General features: G+C 42.8%; 2 protein-coding genes across 2 annotated transcripts in view; one reads left to right on the top strand and one right to left on the bottom strand.

Moving 5' to 3' along the window:
* Positions 1-1,325, bottom strand: part of FAF1 (Fas associated factor 1) — a 387,465-nt gene extending 386,140 nt beyond the window's left edge. The window contains exon 1 of the mRNA XM_081087160.1: positions 874-1,325. Coding sequence (XP_080943286.1) covers positions 874-918 — 45 coding nt within the window. The 5' untranslated portion in view covers positions 919-1,325. The remainder of the gene's footprint in view (positions 1-873) is intronic.
* Positions 1,326-10,171: 8,846 nt separating this feature from the next.
* CDKN2C (cyclin dependent kinase inhibitor 2C) lies at positions 10,172-16,045 on the top strand. Its single transcript, XM_081087159.1, has 3 exons — positions 10,172-11,338; positions 11,777-11,916; positions 15,304-16,045. Exons 2-3 carry the CDS (start codon positions 11,788-11,790, stop codon positions 15,679-15,681), a joined length of 507 nt encoding a protein of 168 aa, XP_080943285.1. The 5' UTR covers positions 10,172-11,338; positions 11,777-11,787; the 3' UTR covers positions 15,682-16,045.
* Positions 16,046-17,095: the final 1,050 nt, after the last annotated feature.

Genomic DNA, 17,095 nt, shown 5'->3' with positions numbered 1-17,095 from the left:
GGCCTCCCTAAGATGTACCAGTGTCACTACATTTGAGCTCAGGAAGGGGATAGCCCTTGCATATTCTTTATTTTATCTTTTAATAACTCTTTGTTGTTGAAAGTATTACATATGCCCCCTTTTGCCCCCCTCCCTGGTCCCCACCCCGCATATCCTTTAAATTATTCCTGGAGAAAGGACACCAACCAAGCAATTCAAATCTGAACGAAAGGGGAATCTGCAAATATGAACTGGTAATTTAAGTTTGTGCATTCACTGCAAAGACACTGTGGTAAACAGAGTCTACTTGCCTCCTCCTTGTCTTCCTACCCTCCAAAGATTCCAATAAGGCATCAAGGTCTAAAATGTTTGCTGCTTCTTGAAACCGACCGGGATGCCCCAATACCCTCACCACCTGCTCCTCGCCACTTTTTTACTCTCTCCTAAATACAACACACCCACAGCACCGCACGGTCCACACCCACACTCCATACAACATGCTCCTCGTGGAACAACCCAAACTCCTGGCCCCGAACACCCCACACTTAAATCCCCACGCTTCATGCTCCCCAGTTCTACACATCAATACAGGAAACACGGCACAGCCCACATACATAACCCAACTACCCTAACACCCTTTCACCCTGCAAATCCACTCAAGCCAGCTGTCCACGAACCATCTCACACACGGCCAACAGATCATCTGAATGACACGTTCTCCCATGGCTCCCCACACTCACACACCACGTCCCACAGAAAGCCCCAAACCACTGCAATGCACACACACACACACACACACACACACACACACACACATACGAGGAAGAGGCCACCCGCTAGCACCGGGAACCCACGAGGCTGGAGGTGGCAAGGGGACAGGGCCAGACACTTCACCTGAAAATCCGCCAGGATCATCTCCCGGTCCATGTTGGACGCCATGGCGGCCGCCGAGTTCCGCGGCTCCGGGAGCAAAGCGCGCACCTGGGAAGAAGACGGCGCCTCCTGTGGCCGTCGCCGCCGCCGCCGCCGCCGCCGGGCGCCGAGGGGCGGGCGGACGAGCCGGCGGGCGGGCCGGCGGGCTGGCGGGCGGGGCAGCGCGGGAGGCTAGGAGCTCATGCACTCGGTAACCTTCAGGAGCCCGGGCCGCCCGCCTGCGCCCCGCGGAGCCCGCGCCGCAGACGCCCGCACAGGGAGGCTCGCCGGGATGCGCGTCCGGTCTTCCTGTGTCCGGCCAGGATGAGGTCAGGTGGCGACAGCACGCACCCAGCTCCCTTCAGTCGCGGTGAGACCGGCGGGGGGGGCGGGGAAACCGAGCGAACAAGCAGGCGGGCGAACACCCGGGCCACGGCCGCCTCCGCCTCCGCCTCTTCCGTCCCGGCCGCCGCCTCCGCCCCTGGTTGGCCAGCACCGCGGCTGTCGCACATTTTGCCTGTCATCGAGGTCGCAAAGCGCCGCTTTGCGGCTGCCACGTGACTGCCCTTCTGTCAAGCCCTGGGAGCGCGCTACCGGGCGAGGATCCGCAGCCGGCCGGCGGGGACGCCAGCCTGCCATTGCGGGAGTCCCGCAACTGGTTATTCCGGTTTGGAATCCAGCAAAGGCCTCGCGGTACCCCCTCCCCGTGGCTGGGGCGGGGATCCGATTCTGTGCTTTCCGTGGTTAGATAGTCACACACAGATGCATCCAGCCTCATAAACCAACTCGGCGCCCTCTGACAGCCCGTCTCACAATCTGCATTTCTTAAAGGTATTTTCGCTCACAAAGTTTCACCAAAATACAACTTCATATACAGTCTATTACGCTCAACCTCACTATCCAAGTCAGTTCACACACTGTCACACTTAATCCCAATTCCCCTGACGCCTGCATCCTGAAGCTCTCAGTAGCAGGGAGGTAACCAGACTACCATGGCAGTAGACAGCGGGGAGGTGGGGGGGGGGTGGTGGTGGGGGGGGTGGGGACATGGGAGTTGAGTGATGTGAGAATATCGGCCCCAAGAAAAAGATGAGCATTTTCTTGTCAGTTATGAGAAGTAAAAACCTTTTATTTTTTTTAAATCAGAGACAAACATCTTACAAATGGGGAAAACTTGAGTCCAACTTTAAATGTAGTGGGTCTATTTAAATTACTTTCAGAAGTGAAGAAATTACCGATTACTAAAAGTTTTAACTTGATGGTCGGAGACTGACAGGCTTTGAGTCAAGAAGAGCCAAAGACTAAGTATGTACAGGGAAGTGTGACCATTTGTATGTAATGTCATCCTGGTTGGAGGAAGAGTGACTAGAATATGTTCAACGTTGACTTGGGAAAATACCACCTTCTGAACTGTAACAGAGCATTTACTTGCCTTGAAAAGCATGTAAAATCCTGAAAGTGTGAACATTGCTGATTTTGTGCTGTAGAGTTAAAAACACTAATGAAATCACCATATAAAGTCAAGGCCTGGGTCTTTGTATTCCTTGAAGCATAAAGAAGAGCACCAGCGTGTTTTAAAGACCAGCGTGTTTAGTCTCTGTGTTCTTTAAGTGAAAAGAGGTTGGCCTATAACTCTATGTGATAATCTGTATTTAGACCAGAATTAATTAGATAAGGAATAGAACCCTCCACAGTACCATGAATTGATGTGTTTGTCTAATTGCCATCCCTAAGGACGTAATTTCGAAATATTTCTAAAATGTGAATAATGAGGTGAAACACAGTACCACAATTTAAGTGTGGCAATTCATTTCTCCCATTCATATGTCACTCTCAGCACAAGGCAGATCAATAACTGTCTCTAGTTACAGGATTAGAATTAATGCAGCCCTGAAAAGTTGAAGTTTTTCTCTGTGATAGAGCAGGGAAAGCCCATTCAAATCCAGTTCTGTGCCCCTTCTCCATCCTCTCTCTCCATCTGGAAATTAAAACAATGTAATGGTAAGAATAACCTAGAGTCTAGGTCAGGGGTGGGCAAACTTTTTGACTCGAGGGCCACAATGGATTCTTAAACTAGACCAGAGGGCCGGAACAAATGCATGGATCAAGTGTTTGTGTGAACTAATATAAATTCAAAGTAAACATCATTACATAAAAGGGTATGGTCTTTTTTTTTTTTAGTTTTATTCATTTCAAACAGGCCAGATCTGGCCCGCGGGCCGTAGTTTGCCCACGGCTGGTCTAGGTTATAACCTAATGTCTAGGTCCTAGACATTCAGGCATATGGGTCCTAGTACTGCTTCCCCAACCAATTAGCTGGAGAAACTTGGATGGGTCTCTTGGTCTCTCTGACTTCAATCTCTGATATGACTTCAATTTTAGGTGATGAAGAAACAATTATGAGAATGCATGGCAAACATAAAATATTTTTACAAAATGAGCATATATTTCAGTCAGCATTTACTAGGCTTGAGTTCTAACTCTTCCCCTTACAAAAAACTTGAGTCTAAATTTTTTGTCTTTAAAATGGGGTTTATAAAGCTTATAGAGTAATTGTGAATTTTTAGTAATATAATGCTTGAGAAACTCTTCAGAAACTTTTTTTTTCCAGAAACTTTAAATATTAGTTGCTATTACTCCTTATACCAATTCCTAAATGCTTTCCTCAGGGTCACCTCTTTCATAGAACGTAGGCCAACAGGATTCTTCTCCTTTATAATCACTGCTTTTACTATCTTTACAACACAATTTAATACTGATAAAATCTGTAATTTCTTCTCTAATTGTTTCACATATGCATATTTTAATCTCTCCCAAGAGGCTGAAAATTCCTTGATTATAGAATTATACCCCTGAAACCTATATAATATTAACAAATGTCACCCCAATAAATTAAAGTTACTTGAGATTATAAGACATTTCATCTCATAATATTTTTATATTCATCATAGTTCACACATAGCTTTAAGTACATAACTAATATTTTTGAATTAATTTTTATTGGATGTCTAGAATGTACAGATAATGTACACACCTATCTCATTTAATTCTTCCAACCACCATTTTACAGAATAAAAAACTGCTCTGAGCATTTAAGAATTTCCCAAAGTCATGCTACAAAGTGACAGACCTAGTATTCAAGACTTGGTCAAAACTAGTGCTCTTTCCACTTATCAGGTCGCCTCTCTGTAATTCACCCTCCATGCTGCAAAGTTTGTACAGTTCCTGATTAAGCTGCTTCTTCCCTATGACCTAACTCTTCATGGTTGGATAGCCAGTACCCACAGTTTTTGTCCACCACAGGAAAAAGAATGAAAGAAAAATAAATACTGAATTAAGGAGGGGAAAAAATCACTTTTTATTTCTCCAGAATTCCTTCCTGAAGAGAAACAATTTCACTTCAGTGTCACAAACTGAGAGAATAAAAATATATGTTCTCCATAAAGAAAAATGAACAAAAGAAAATATTTTTGAATATATTTTTATTGATTTCAGAAAGGAAGGGAGAGGGAGAGAGAGAAACATCAATGATGAGAGAGAATCATCCATCAGTTGCCTCCTACACGCCCTCCACTGGGAATCAAGCCCGCAACTCAGGCATGCGCCCTTGGCCGGAATCGACCCCGGGACTCTTCAGTCCCCAGGCCAACACTCCATCCACTGAGCCAAACCGGCTACGGCAGTGTCGGCAAACCGCAGCTCGCAAGCCACATGTGGCTCTTTGGCCCCTTGAGTGTGGCTCTTCCACAAAATACCATGTGCAGGCACGCACGTACAGTGCGAAGTTGACTTAAAACTTTAAGTTTATTAAGTTAATTTTAGGGAACATGTGGAGTGAAAGAAGATGTAGTGTCGAGGATTGAGAAAGGTATGTTGAGATGGTTTGGACATATAGAGAGGATGAACGAAAGGAGATAGACAAAACAAGTATACAAGACAAGTGTGGATGGGAGAGTTGGAAGGGGTTGACCTCAGTGAACGTACCTCAATCAGATTGAGGATATTTTTAGCAAAGGCCAGCTTAGGAGTACCCTAATTAAGTTAATAACAATGTACCCACCTATATAGTTTAAATTTTAAAAATTTGGCTCTCAAAAGAAATTTCAATCATGGTACTTACTGTTGATATTTGGCTCTGTTGACTAATGAGTTTGCCGACCACTGGGCTAGGGCAAAAGAATATATTTTTAATCTATCCATCCTCATAGTTGGTCAACTACATTAACACATGGAACACAGCCTAATTCAAATACCATATAGATCTTGTTTTAGAATTTCCATGCTCTTTGATCTTATCATTACCTGTTTTTTTTAAAGGGGAGAATGATGATTTTTATTTTTTAAATGTATTTTATTGATTTTTTTACAGAGAGGAAGGGAGAGGGATAGAGAGTTAGAAACATCGATGAGAAACATCGATCAGCTGCCTCCTGCACACCCCCTACTGGGGATTTGCCCGCAACCAAGGTACATGCCCTTGACCGGAATCGAACCTGGGACCCTTGAGTCTGCAGGCTGATGCTCTATCCACTGAGCCAAACCAGTTAAGGCTTATCATTACCTTTTTAAAAGGAACTTTTATTTTATCTTTTCTCAACTATATAGTAAGATTTATCTGTAGTCATTAGGCTAATTTTTTATTTGAAATAATCTTACATTTATAGAATAGTTGCAAAGATGGTACAAAATGTTCCTATTTGTCTTTTATCCAGCTTCCTCTGTTATCATCTTACAGAATCACGATATAGCCATCAACCTAAGAAATTAACATTGGTACAATACTCTTAATTATATTCTAGAAACCTTATTTGGGTTTTTGTTTTAATGTTCTTTTTCTGTTCCAGGTCCAATCCAGAACAACATACATTATATTTAGTCATGTTTCATTAGCCTCTTCCAATCTGTGATATTTTCTCAGTCCTGAATCTTGAAGAGTAATAGTTAGAACTTTATAGAATGTCCCTCAGTTTGCATTTGTCTGATGTTTTCTCTGAATTATACTGAGTTTATGGATTTGGGGGAATAACACCACAAATATGTATCCTCATCACATGATATCAACATGACTTATTACTTGTGGTGTTAACCTTGCTCCTTTGGTTAAGTTAATTAAGCTTTGTAACAATACTATTAGATTATGATATAATTTTTGAGAAGACTAATGCTACTACAGTGTTAGAACCACACTTAATCCAGCTCTATTATATGCATCTTTTTTAAAAATGTATTTTATTGATTTCAGAGAGGAAGGGGGAGGGAGAGATAGAAACATCAATGATGAGCCCTAGCCGGCTCGGCCCAGTGGATAGGGCGTCAGCCTGAGGACTGAAGGGTCCCAGGTTCGGTTCCGGCCAAGGGCACATGCCTGGGTTGCGGGCTCGATCTCCAGTGTGGGGTGTGCAGGAGGCAGCCAATCAATGATTCTCTCTCATCATTGATGTTTCTATCTCTCCATCTCCTTCTCCCTTCCTCTCTGAAATCAATAAAGAAATATAAAAAAAAAGAAAGAAAGAAACTTCAATGATGAGAATCATTAATTGGCTGCTTCCTGCACACCCCCTCCTGGGGATTGAGCCTGCAACCTGGGCATGTGCCCTTTACTGGAATCGAACCTGGGACCCTTCAGTCCGTGGGCTGACACTCTATCCATTGAGCCAAACCAGGTAAGGTTTATATACATCTTAAACTGTCTTAAATTTTATTTACTGTTACTCAACAAAAATAATCAAAGTATATTTCATTGGTGCCTAATCCTGGACTCTTAAGTAATGAAAGAGTCCAGGATTTGGGGCCTCAAGATCTGAGTTCAAATTCTGTATTGACAATTTTTTGGCTTTAAGTCACAATCTCTATAAGCCTCAATTCCTTCACTTGAAAAATCAGGATAATTATTTTATCTCAGATTTGTTGTAAAGATTAATGCATGCATCAATTTTTATAACCATGAAACACTATACAAATATTAATTATTGCTATTATGTTTAAGCTTCTGAGGTGCCTATTGGACAATTTTTTTTTTTTTTTTTTTACTTTACAAAAAAACTTTATGCCCTGGCCTTGTAGGTCAGTTGGTTAGGTTTCAGGTTCGATCCCAGTCAGGGCACATACAAGAATCAACCAATCCTCTTATATAATAAAACCCTAATATGCAAATCGACCTAATGGCAGAATGACTGGTTGGTATGATGTGCATTGACCACCAGGGGGCAGACGCTCAATGCAGGAGCTGCCCCCTGGCAATCAGTGCACTCCCACTGGGGGAGCACTGCTCAGCCAGAAGCTAGGCTCACACTGGTGAGCACAGCAGTGCTGGTGGGAACCTCTCCCACCTCTGCTACAGGTGGGCAATAAGGAGTGAGGGGTCCCAGGCTGCGGGAGGGTGCAGGCCGGACTGAGGGACCCTCCCGCCAGTGCATGAAATTTCGTGCACCAGGCCTCCAGTGAATGCATAATTAAGTGGAACAACAAATCAAGGTTTCTCTCTACTTTCCTCTCTCAAAAAATCAATGTTAAAAAAATTTTTTTGTAAAAACTTTCATTAAGTAATGTAAGTACCCACATGAAAAAGCCTGCTGAATCTCAGAAATAAAATGCCAAAGCCACAATTACGAAATGATTAAAAGGTCCCCTGAGAGTACTAGTCTGTTTTCCACCTCTGTTGGGTCTATAAATACAAGAGGAAGATTTTGAAACTAGGTAAAGAAATTATAAATACATACACATATTTCCATAAGTTAATCATTCAGAAACTGCACACTTGTCAGAGGGAAAGTCACAAAATAATGTGATTGAATTGTAACACCAAGTATTTCATATCCAACTATAAACCTATATTTACACTGTTTTGAGAGACATTTCATTACTAACTTAAAAGAGAAACCACTACTTTCAATATTCAGTGGTTCTCAACCTTCCTAATGCCGCGACCCTTTAATACAGTTCCTCATGTTGTGGTGACCCCCAACCATAAAATTATTTTCATTGCTACTTCATAACTGTAATTTTGCTACTGTTATGAATCATAATGCAAATATCTGATATGCAGGATGTATTTTCATTGTTCGAGGCCCAGAGGTTGAGAACCGCTGTAATAGATACTTAATTGTGAATCTTTCCTGTACACCGTGTTAGAATATAAGCTTACTAAGGGCAGAGATACTCACTTTCAAATCTACCTCAGTGAAGTGACACTCAATAAATATTAGATTTTCATTGGAGGTACTTTGTAGTGTAAAGTATACTCTCTAAACCAAGATTAAACACCTCTGTGCTGCCACTTCTGGTTTACACAATAAGCAGACTACACATATACTTCAGGTCACCAGCAATGACAGAGTAAAAAGACAAAAATACCTTCTTAAAGGATTTAATCTTTCAGCAAAAGCATGGAAATAGTCATCAAGGGGGAAAGCAGAACTTTGTTGGACTTCTTTATACTTATTTTTTGTTTGTATTATTTTTATTTTATTTACATATGAGCTGAGGTGATGAGACGTCAAAATCTTTTCAGTGCTTAGTCCCTCCAAAAATCTTAATCCAGCTCTACTATATGCATCTTAAACTGTCTTAAATTTTATTTACTGTTATTCAGCAAAAGTATTTTATTTCATGAAAATTATAACACATGTGTACCTATGTTATGAGTTACATAAGTACAGTTTAACATTCTTCCTCATTACAGTATCTTCTCTTAGCAAGAACCCATAATAATGCTAGAAAGCAATTCTCATAAATTGGGTTAATGCCAGTTTTCTCTTATCAGCCAACAGTGCTACTATATCATCACACCCTCCAGCTGTACTAACATATTACACAGTAAGTTCTGAGAGTAATCAAAAGTCAATTGTATTATTTATGGTATTTATTGGTAAAAATGGAATGCTAAATGTTCTATTTGAAGTGTCTAAATATGTGCAAGAAAAGAGTTAATTTCTTGTGTAGTTCACGCTTGATTCACATTTGAAGTTGAGTCACCTAAGAAAAGAGCTCTGGTTATTTTTTTTCTCTCTCTCAACAATTCAAAGAAAATACTGCCAGATTCTTCCCAGTTTACATGACACCTCCCCCCTCCCCCACCCCACCTACCAGCCAGTCTATTGCTCGATAATTATCCAGATGTTTCTGGTGTTTTTGTTGCTGATATTCCCAGTATACTTCAAGGAGCTGGGTACAGATGTTACTGGAAGATATACTTGCTAGAGGCTGGTGCCAATTACACCACTTGTCATTTTTTGCTTGCTTTCATTTTGACCACTGGGTGCATCTTGTAACCGTGTTGGGTATTTTTAAGAACAAAAAATATAGAAAGCTGTAGTTAATTAACCTGACACGGCTAAAAGAGGAAGTTTAAAAGCACAGAGAGAACTGGTGTCTCGGATGTTTGAAATAAACAATTTACATTTAAACACTCTTTCCCCTCCCCCCCCCCCAAAAAAACAAGCCCCCATCTATGTAGTCTAAGTGAGAACTTTGGCAATAATAATAATAAAATGGCCTTGTTAGAAAACCTTCCCCGGGATTGAAGTTTCGCTTTAAAGTTAATTGCTTTTCTCCCTTTCCCTGAAGAAATGGAATGTTTCCGTCTCGATCCCCTGGAATATGAGGGTTTCGGAGCTCGTCATGGTTTCTCACCTACATACCACGTCTTTGGGACTCTCGGACCTCACTTTACAAAAGGCTTTTGCTTTTGCTGAGCACCGCTGCTGCTGTCAGTCGGGTCTCTCCCTCCACCCCACCGCCACCTCTGCCCGCCGCGGCCCCGGGTTGATCCGGCAGGTGCGAGGCCCAGCGGAGGCCAGGTTTGCGCCGCGCGAGCCCCGGCGGAGAGGAGGCCGGGTTTGCAGCGCAGGCCTCGCCGCCGGAACTCCGAGCGCCGAGCCGGGGAGCGCCGAGGGCGCCGGGCCCCCCGCCGGCCGCAGCCAGCGGCGCCTGGCCTCCAGGCCTGCGGCTCTCCGCAGCCGGACTCCTGGGCAAGCCCCGTCCCCTCTTGCCCGCCCGCCGGGTTCGCCGCAACCCCGGGTTCCGCGTCACCGACCCGCTCCCACCGGCCAGCAGGAGAAGGCCGAGGGGCTGGCGGGAGGGAGCCGGAGCCGGAGACCGAGGGGGGAGCGAGGAGGCGGGAGGAAGGGCGCGGGGCGGGGGCGGAGCGCGAGGCGGGGCGGGCGAGCGCCGCCCGGGCGGGGGGCGGGGCGGGGGCGGGGCCCGGCCTTCCCGCTCCCGCGGCGCGGCAACTCCGCCGAGCCTCCTTAAAACTCTGCCGTTAAAATGGGGGCGGGTTTTTCAACTCAAAAAGCGCTCAATTTTTTTCTTTTCAAAAAAAGCTGATGAGGTCGGAAAAAAGGGGAAAGAAACCGGCACGGTCTCTGCAGCGGCCACAGACGTAGCAACTGTTGGAGCGAAAAGAGCAGCAAAGAAGGGAGGGAAGGAGGCGAGTAGGAAGGGGGATAACGCTCCAGTGTCTGTCGGGGTGAGGGGAGCAGGGACCGGCGATTTTGGGGGAGACTAGCTACAAAAGAAACTGTCACCGGGAGCGCGGCGGCTCGGGAGGAAGCGGCGCTGCCCAGGTCGGCTGCGGGGCACAGCTGGCTGGCGGCCGCTGCCCTGTTGGCGGCACCGGCCGCGGGCAGAGGTCGGGGAACCGCGAGAGGCTGGCCAAGTGGCACCGGTGGCCGGAACGGCTGGGCTCTTGGTCGACAGGGCGGCGGGACTGGCCGCGACCTGGGATCGCGGTGACTCCCCAAACTCGGAGACCGGCTCCAGCTCCCCCGGACCCTCCCGCTCTCCGGCGGCCCCTCGGAAAGCCAGGGCAGGAAGGAGAGGACGGCGGCGGCCGCTCCGGGAGCGTCTCCCGTAGGAAGCCTGCGCTGGCTCGGTCGTAGGCGGGAAGTGACGGCTGGGCTGCCCCGGGCAGCCGCGATGCTGCAACGCGCTGCCCCAGCAGCCCGGGCCGGGTAGACGCTGCCCGCATCGCTCTCCCTTGTCCTCGCGCTGCTGGGAGTCCCGGCACCCGGCGGGGCCGGCATGACCCGCTTGGCCGAGGCCCGCCGCGCGCCCGGCGGTCTCCGGGGACGCGCGCCGAGCCTGGCTCCCACGGCCTCGGAGGCTCGGCGGGGCGGCGGTGGCCCGGCGGGCGGGCTCCGGAGCCTTCCCGCGCGGCGTTAGCCCTCGTCTCGGCCCGGACGCGAAGCCAGGCCCCTCCCGAGGAGCCCAGGCCACCGAGGAGTCGCGGCGACCTGTGACTTGAGGGCTGCGGAACTACCACTCCCGTTTGCCTGCTGGCGATCATCGTTAACCCCCCGGAGGACGTCAGCATCCAGCTGCAGCGGCGCTCTCCCCGCCGCGGAGGACGCGACTACCCCTTCGGGCGTGACGGATGGAGACGAGCCTCCCGGAGGACCTGCCCCTGCCGTTGTGGCTCGCGCGGCTCCAGCCACCGCCGTGAACCAGGGTGGGTTAATGCCTCTTCTTCCCCGCAAATGTCGTTTCTTCCGCTGTGTTTTCTCCCCCGGGTCGAGTTCCCTAACCCTCCGCACACATTCCTCGCAGAGACCTTTAGTGTTGTGACAGCTCTGCCTGCATTTTCCATCCAGAGTAATTTACCAGGAATGTGTCTGTCTCTCTTGAATCACCAGAATTCTTCCTAGGGGTTAAGCTAAAAAGCGAGGAGCGAGCCCCTCTCCAATGGCTCAGTTTTGCTGAATAATCACGTGTGAATCGAGGGGCGGGCTTTTGGCAGGCAGATCTTACTAGTATTTACTACCAAGCTCTACTCCAGATTAACCATCCCAGTCCTTCTGTCAGCCTCCGATGCCATCATGCAGCCTGGTTAGGAGCGAAGGAAAGAGAGAAAAGAAAAACAACTAATTCATCTTTTCCCGATCGTCAGGACCCTAAAGAATGGCCGAACCTTGGGGGAACGAGTTGGCGTCCGCAGCTGCCAGGGGGGACCTAGAGCAACTTACTAGTTTGTTGCAAAATAATGTAAACGTCAATGCACAAAATGGATTTGGAAGGACTGCGCTGCAGGTTGGTATCCAGAGAGGTGGGGAAAACAGGTCAACAGCGTTGCCTACGTGACCCGGGTTTCTGGCATAGCAGCTTTTAAGCTTTGAGGGGTACAGAATTTCACTGTTTTTAAACCTAGTTGGTTGCCATATTTTATATCTTTAAGTGGATCCAACTCCCCAAAATGACGTACTTTGAACAAACTCGTCAAATCCAATAACATCCATGATATCAAGTAGATTCCAGGTTTGGTCTTAATTTTCGGAATGTTTTTATGATGGTGGGTATTTGAAAGCCATCGTAGCAGCGCCGAATTGGGGGTGGGGGTGGGGAGGGGGGATAGACAGCTCTGTAAACACATTATTATGATGATTATTTGAAGTAAATACGCTGCTATTAGTGGTTTTCATACTTTGCTCCTATAATTGACTTTAACGTTAATTTTCTTGACTACTGGCAGGGATGTTTTTCTTCAAATGCTTCACGTTTTAACAAACAACCTTTCCTCATTTGGAATGGGTGAACTGGGCACGGGGACAGGATGTACATTTCACAGTTAATGTAATACCATCCACCCATTCAGGATTGAGGAGGAATAAAAAATTGAATTTCCTAATCAGAGCTCAGCTTGTGTTTTTGTCTCTGCGGTCATGCCGTGGTATGTTCTAATTTTTAGTTATTAGATTTACAAGCAACAAATGAAACAAGTCCAGCTGCCAAGTATTGTACCTGATAATTTTTTTCCTCCTCTGGACATTATCCTGTAACTTAGTTGAAAGGCTTAAAACAGAAAAATGGAAAATTGGTCTCAAATAGTTGCTTTATCAGAGTTCTAATGATATTCTTGTGAGCTAGTCTTATTCGGAAATGCTACATTCGAAACACTGAAAATTGGAGAGAGGGTTTTTAAGGTTATTTATTTTAATTACAAGAATTAGAAAATTTAAGTGGAAGGATATATACTATTACCTGATAATGCCTATACAGTCTTACATTTTTAATCAGAATACACTGACCTGGCAAAATTTTCACTGTTATGGAAGCTTATGCATATATATTAAATAATTTATCTTGTTATTTCAGATAGATTAAGTGGGGAAAGGATTTTTTTCTTTTTCTACTTAGTAGTTTTAACAGGTGTGGTGATAGCAATTTTAATATATTTAAAAGTTTCCTATTGAAAACTGAAAGATTTTATAAATCTCACAATGAGACTCTTAACCCATGTTAAGAATAAAACCTTGCAGGACTTTTGACGAACAGGAAGACTGGGGAATTAATACTGAAAACAAGTTTTGACAAACATTTTAAATAAAATCTGCAACCTTGTTTACATTAAACACATTTATCAAGATACTAACACCCACTTATTGTGAATTAGTCCTTGTACATATGATGAAATACACACAAACAGGAGTCTCAAGGCTTATTTTCAGTATGTATAATCAGGACTCTGAAGTTGTGTCATAATTCAAGAAAGAACTTTCCTTTAAAACAATTTCCAATATTACTGTTATTTACTATGAAAGATGGTAAATTTCCTTCTACATTTATATTTACTTAACTCAATTGTAAAAGTTTTTTTTCCCTTTGCTACTGTAAGCTTTTCAATCAGTATAATATCAAAGGCCTTAATCATACATTTCCTTTACAGAGATCCAAGTTGTCTGTTTCTTATTTTTCCTAGTCCAGGTTCTTAAATGTGACTAAATCTTTAGAGGCAGTTGTGGCAAAAAATTAGATTGTGTTGATTTTTAATAACCAAAAAGTATACTTCATTGAAGTTCTTGAAAAACAAATTATGTATCATTCTTACCACTGCCCCAAAGGCAGGGCTATAAGCCAGGAAGGTTTTATCGAGAGGGAGGCTTAGTATCTTGGACATCTATATAGTTTGCATTTATAAAATATTATTTATTCTAATATTACTTAATTTGTGATTATTTTTTAAAAACAAACATTCTAAAGGGATAAACTTTGTATGTATTTTCCAATGGGTTATATTTAATTTCACAAATATTTGAGTGTCTATTATGCAATCTATGTATTATAAATTTATATTATTATGAGTATACCTAAATATAAATGAAATAAGTTAAAATGCTGAAATTTTTGGCATGTTAATGAGACTATATTTTTTCACAACTAAATTATATATAGTATAAATTACTTCGTGCTGCTCCACAAGATATTTTATAAGTATGAGAGCCTAATAGACATCTCTTATTAGAGTGAAATATGTATATTCAAACAAAAGTAGATAAGTCTTTATCATGTGAATTATTTGAATATTGACAGCAAATTTTAATACTACATTCTGGCTTTTCAAGTGTTGGCAGTTTACAAATAGCTATTCCTAAATTCCTGACAATAACTGCAAAAGGAAATAAGGTGGGATCACCAGCTGATTACTAAATGGGCTCAACCACAGACGCTGTCTGTGTCCCAAAGTACATATTAAATATCTTATTTTCTTTTGCTCACTTTAAAATCAGAAGGCCAATTAGAACTTTAAAAACAGTAAGTAATATAGAAGGATTAGACTGTTCCATTCTTTTCAAGAGCAGTTGCCATATAATCATCTCCTATCTGATACACAGCATGTCTTGAATTTAGTTTTAGGTAAGCCAATATCATAAACATGGAGAACGCTATTATTTACTTAACACCTAATAATCAGTAATATTTAAAAATTTCAAGTGAAGAATTATAAGTGCTAAATACACCTCATACCTCGTAGCCAATATGTAATAATTTGCAAATAAATTAAAAAAAACAACTTGGGAATTTGGCACTATAGCTATTGGGGGAGACCTTGTGAAAATTAATCATTTAAGAAAATGTCAGATCTGAATTTTTAATAGATCATTTTTAAACTAGGTGATGGAGACTGATGTGTAGAAACACTTCTTTGGGGATTTAAAGAAACTCACTCCCCTTATTTCTTTTCAGTGGCTATTTAGAAAATAAATGTTGCCCACCTTTGATTTTCCAGAATAAATACTCGAGGTATATTTTATGAGTATGAACAAGCACAGAAGACTCTTATTTAAGTCCCAATTTCCATTTCTTTTCTCTTAATAAATTCACGAAGTTACACACCCCTTTATGGGAGATAGAGAACTGAGTTGTGAGTGAATTTTATACAATTTGAACTAGTTCTATTTTACTGATCAATTTATCCTACTTTGGGGCCCATTTAAGATATTTCATCATATACGCTCAATTTTTATAAGTTTCCTTCTAGTTATACCTACTAGTACTTTCCTTCTTGCAACTGAGTCCTTCAAACTCCATCACGTGGGTCTTCCCCAAGTACTTCTTCACTAAACATAATTACATAAATAGGAGAGGTGGATATTTTAAAATATTCTTGTAGTAGAAGCACTCTACTCTCTTCTTTTCCAGGTTATGAAACTTGGAAATCCCGAGATTGCCAGGAGACTACTGCTTAGAGGTGCTGATCCCAATTTGAAAGACGGAACTGGTTTCGCTGTCATTCATGATGCAGCCAGAGCGGGTTTCCTGGACACTTTACAGACTTTGCTGGAGTTTCAAGCTGACGTTAACATCGAGGATAATGAAGGGAACCTGCCCTTGCACTTGGCTGCCAAAGAAGGCCACCTCCCGGTGGTGGAGTTCCTTGTGAAGCACACCACCAGCAACGTGGGGCATCGGAACCACAACGGGGATACCGCCTGCGACTTGGCCAGGCTCTACCGGAGGAACGAGGTCGTTAGCCTGATGGAGGGAACCGGGGCGGAGGGGGCTGAAAATCTGCAATGAATGTGGGGAGGGCTCTCCCACACCGCCTGCTATTCTGTCAGTTAAATGGTTGGCTGTCTGATTTTAATATCATTTGTTAAAACTCAGTTTTGTCATATCTTAAGCAGCTTGTTAAATCTTCTGAAACTGCTAAATGGAAATCTTACTACAGGTTTATGAATATCTTTTTCACCTACAGAATCGTGAGTTCTAACATATAATTGCAAATAGCTTTGGCTTTCTTCTTATTATTTTATCTTCCCTTTACTTTTTCTTGGCTTATTTCTCCCTTTGCTAGTCTCAATACCCAACTTGATGACTTTATTTTAAAAATGATTTGTCCTGATGCTTCTTTTGCCTAATTAAAACACTTTTCCAAAACAGGACAATGTTTCTCTGTGACTTCCACTCCTCTACTAGAATAACCCCCATATAATTTGCCACCTCCTAGGAGATCATGTTTTATATCTTGACATTAGAAAACATAGACCAACTGGAAAACTAGGCATATTCTCTTGAGGATTCAATTATTTTTTTTCTTCCTTTCCTGATGTCTCTCCCAAAAGAGTTTACTTGGTGCCTTGTATTTCGCTTTAAAGTAGGATAAGAACAGCTTTTTTGAACATCAAACCTGAAATTATTTCAGTGTGAATTAATCCTACTGTTTAATCTTCCCTTTTTCTCAAACTTAATTGAATAGTTGGAAAAACAGGTTTCAGAATAGCAATCTAAAAACAATTATATGTTAGCTCTAAAAGCCACTTTTAAAAGAAAGTACCACCTTACAAGTGCCTCCCATTAGTTGATTTTTTTAAAAATCACAAATAAAATAATTCGTTAACAAATTTCCCCAAAATAATACCATAAGTATACTAAGTGCAACACTGGCTTTTTCTCCCTGAATGACAGAAATGTAAAATTATAAAATGTCTATGTATTAAAAATAATACAAACATAAATTTTTAGGGGGTTAAATGTCCAGCAAGAAAAAAATATAAATTACATGAGAGTCATAAGTATTTTAGGGGCTGCAGTATAATAAATATGTAAACATTTACAAAAAGTACATAGGTCACTCCTACATATAGTACTTGATTCCCACAAAGCTTATTAGTAAAGTCATAGGAAATATTTTTAAGAATATGTTAAGCTAAAAATAATTTTTGAATGACATAAAAATATCATATTTCTGAGAGAATTTTCCAGCATCTATTAGTCTGTCGTTTCAATTAAAGATTGTAACCAGAATATTTCAATGCAGTTACCACTTATAAATTTATAAATACTTTATTCATATTCTCCCATATGAACAAAGATGTTTTATGTGAAAGTTTCCTCCTTCTGCTTCACAAGCTCTCTGCCCTCGCTCCAAAAAGAACAAAATACTTCAAGGTTTATTGAAGGATATGGTTCTGATGCCTGCCCTAACAAGGAT

Source organism: Myotis nattereri, assembly GCF_964212035.1.
Source record: "Myotis nattereri genome assembly, chromosome: 3".
NCBI classification, from domain to species: domain Eukaryota; kingdom Metazoa; phylum Chordata; class Mammalia; order Chiroptera; family Vespertilionidae; genus Myotis; species Myotis nattereri.
Note: the sequence above shows the minus strand (reverse complement) of the source record. Positions and strands in the feature narration are given on the sequence as shown.

Bases quoted from the DNA above. Each gene is read 5' to 3' on its own strand.
- CDKN2C (XM_081087159.1), top strand. From the start codon at position 11,788: ATGGCCGAACCTTGGGGGAACGAGTTGGCGTCCGCAGCTGCCAGGGGG. The intron at 11,917-15,303 runs GTTGGTATCCAG...CTTCTTTTCCAG, and splicing joins TTGGAAGGACTGCGCTGCAG to GTTATGAAACTTGGAAATCC.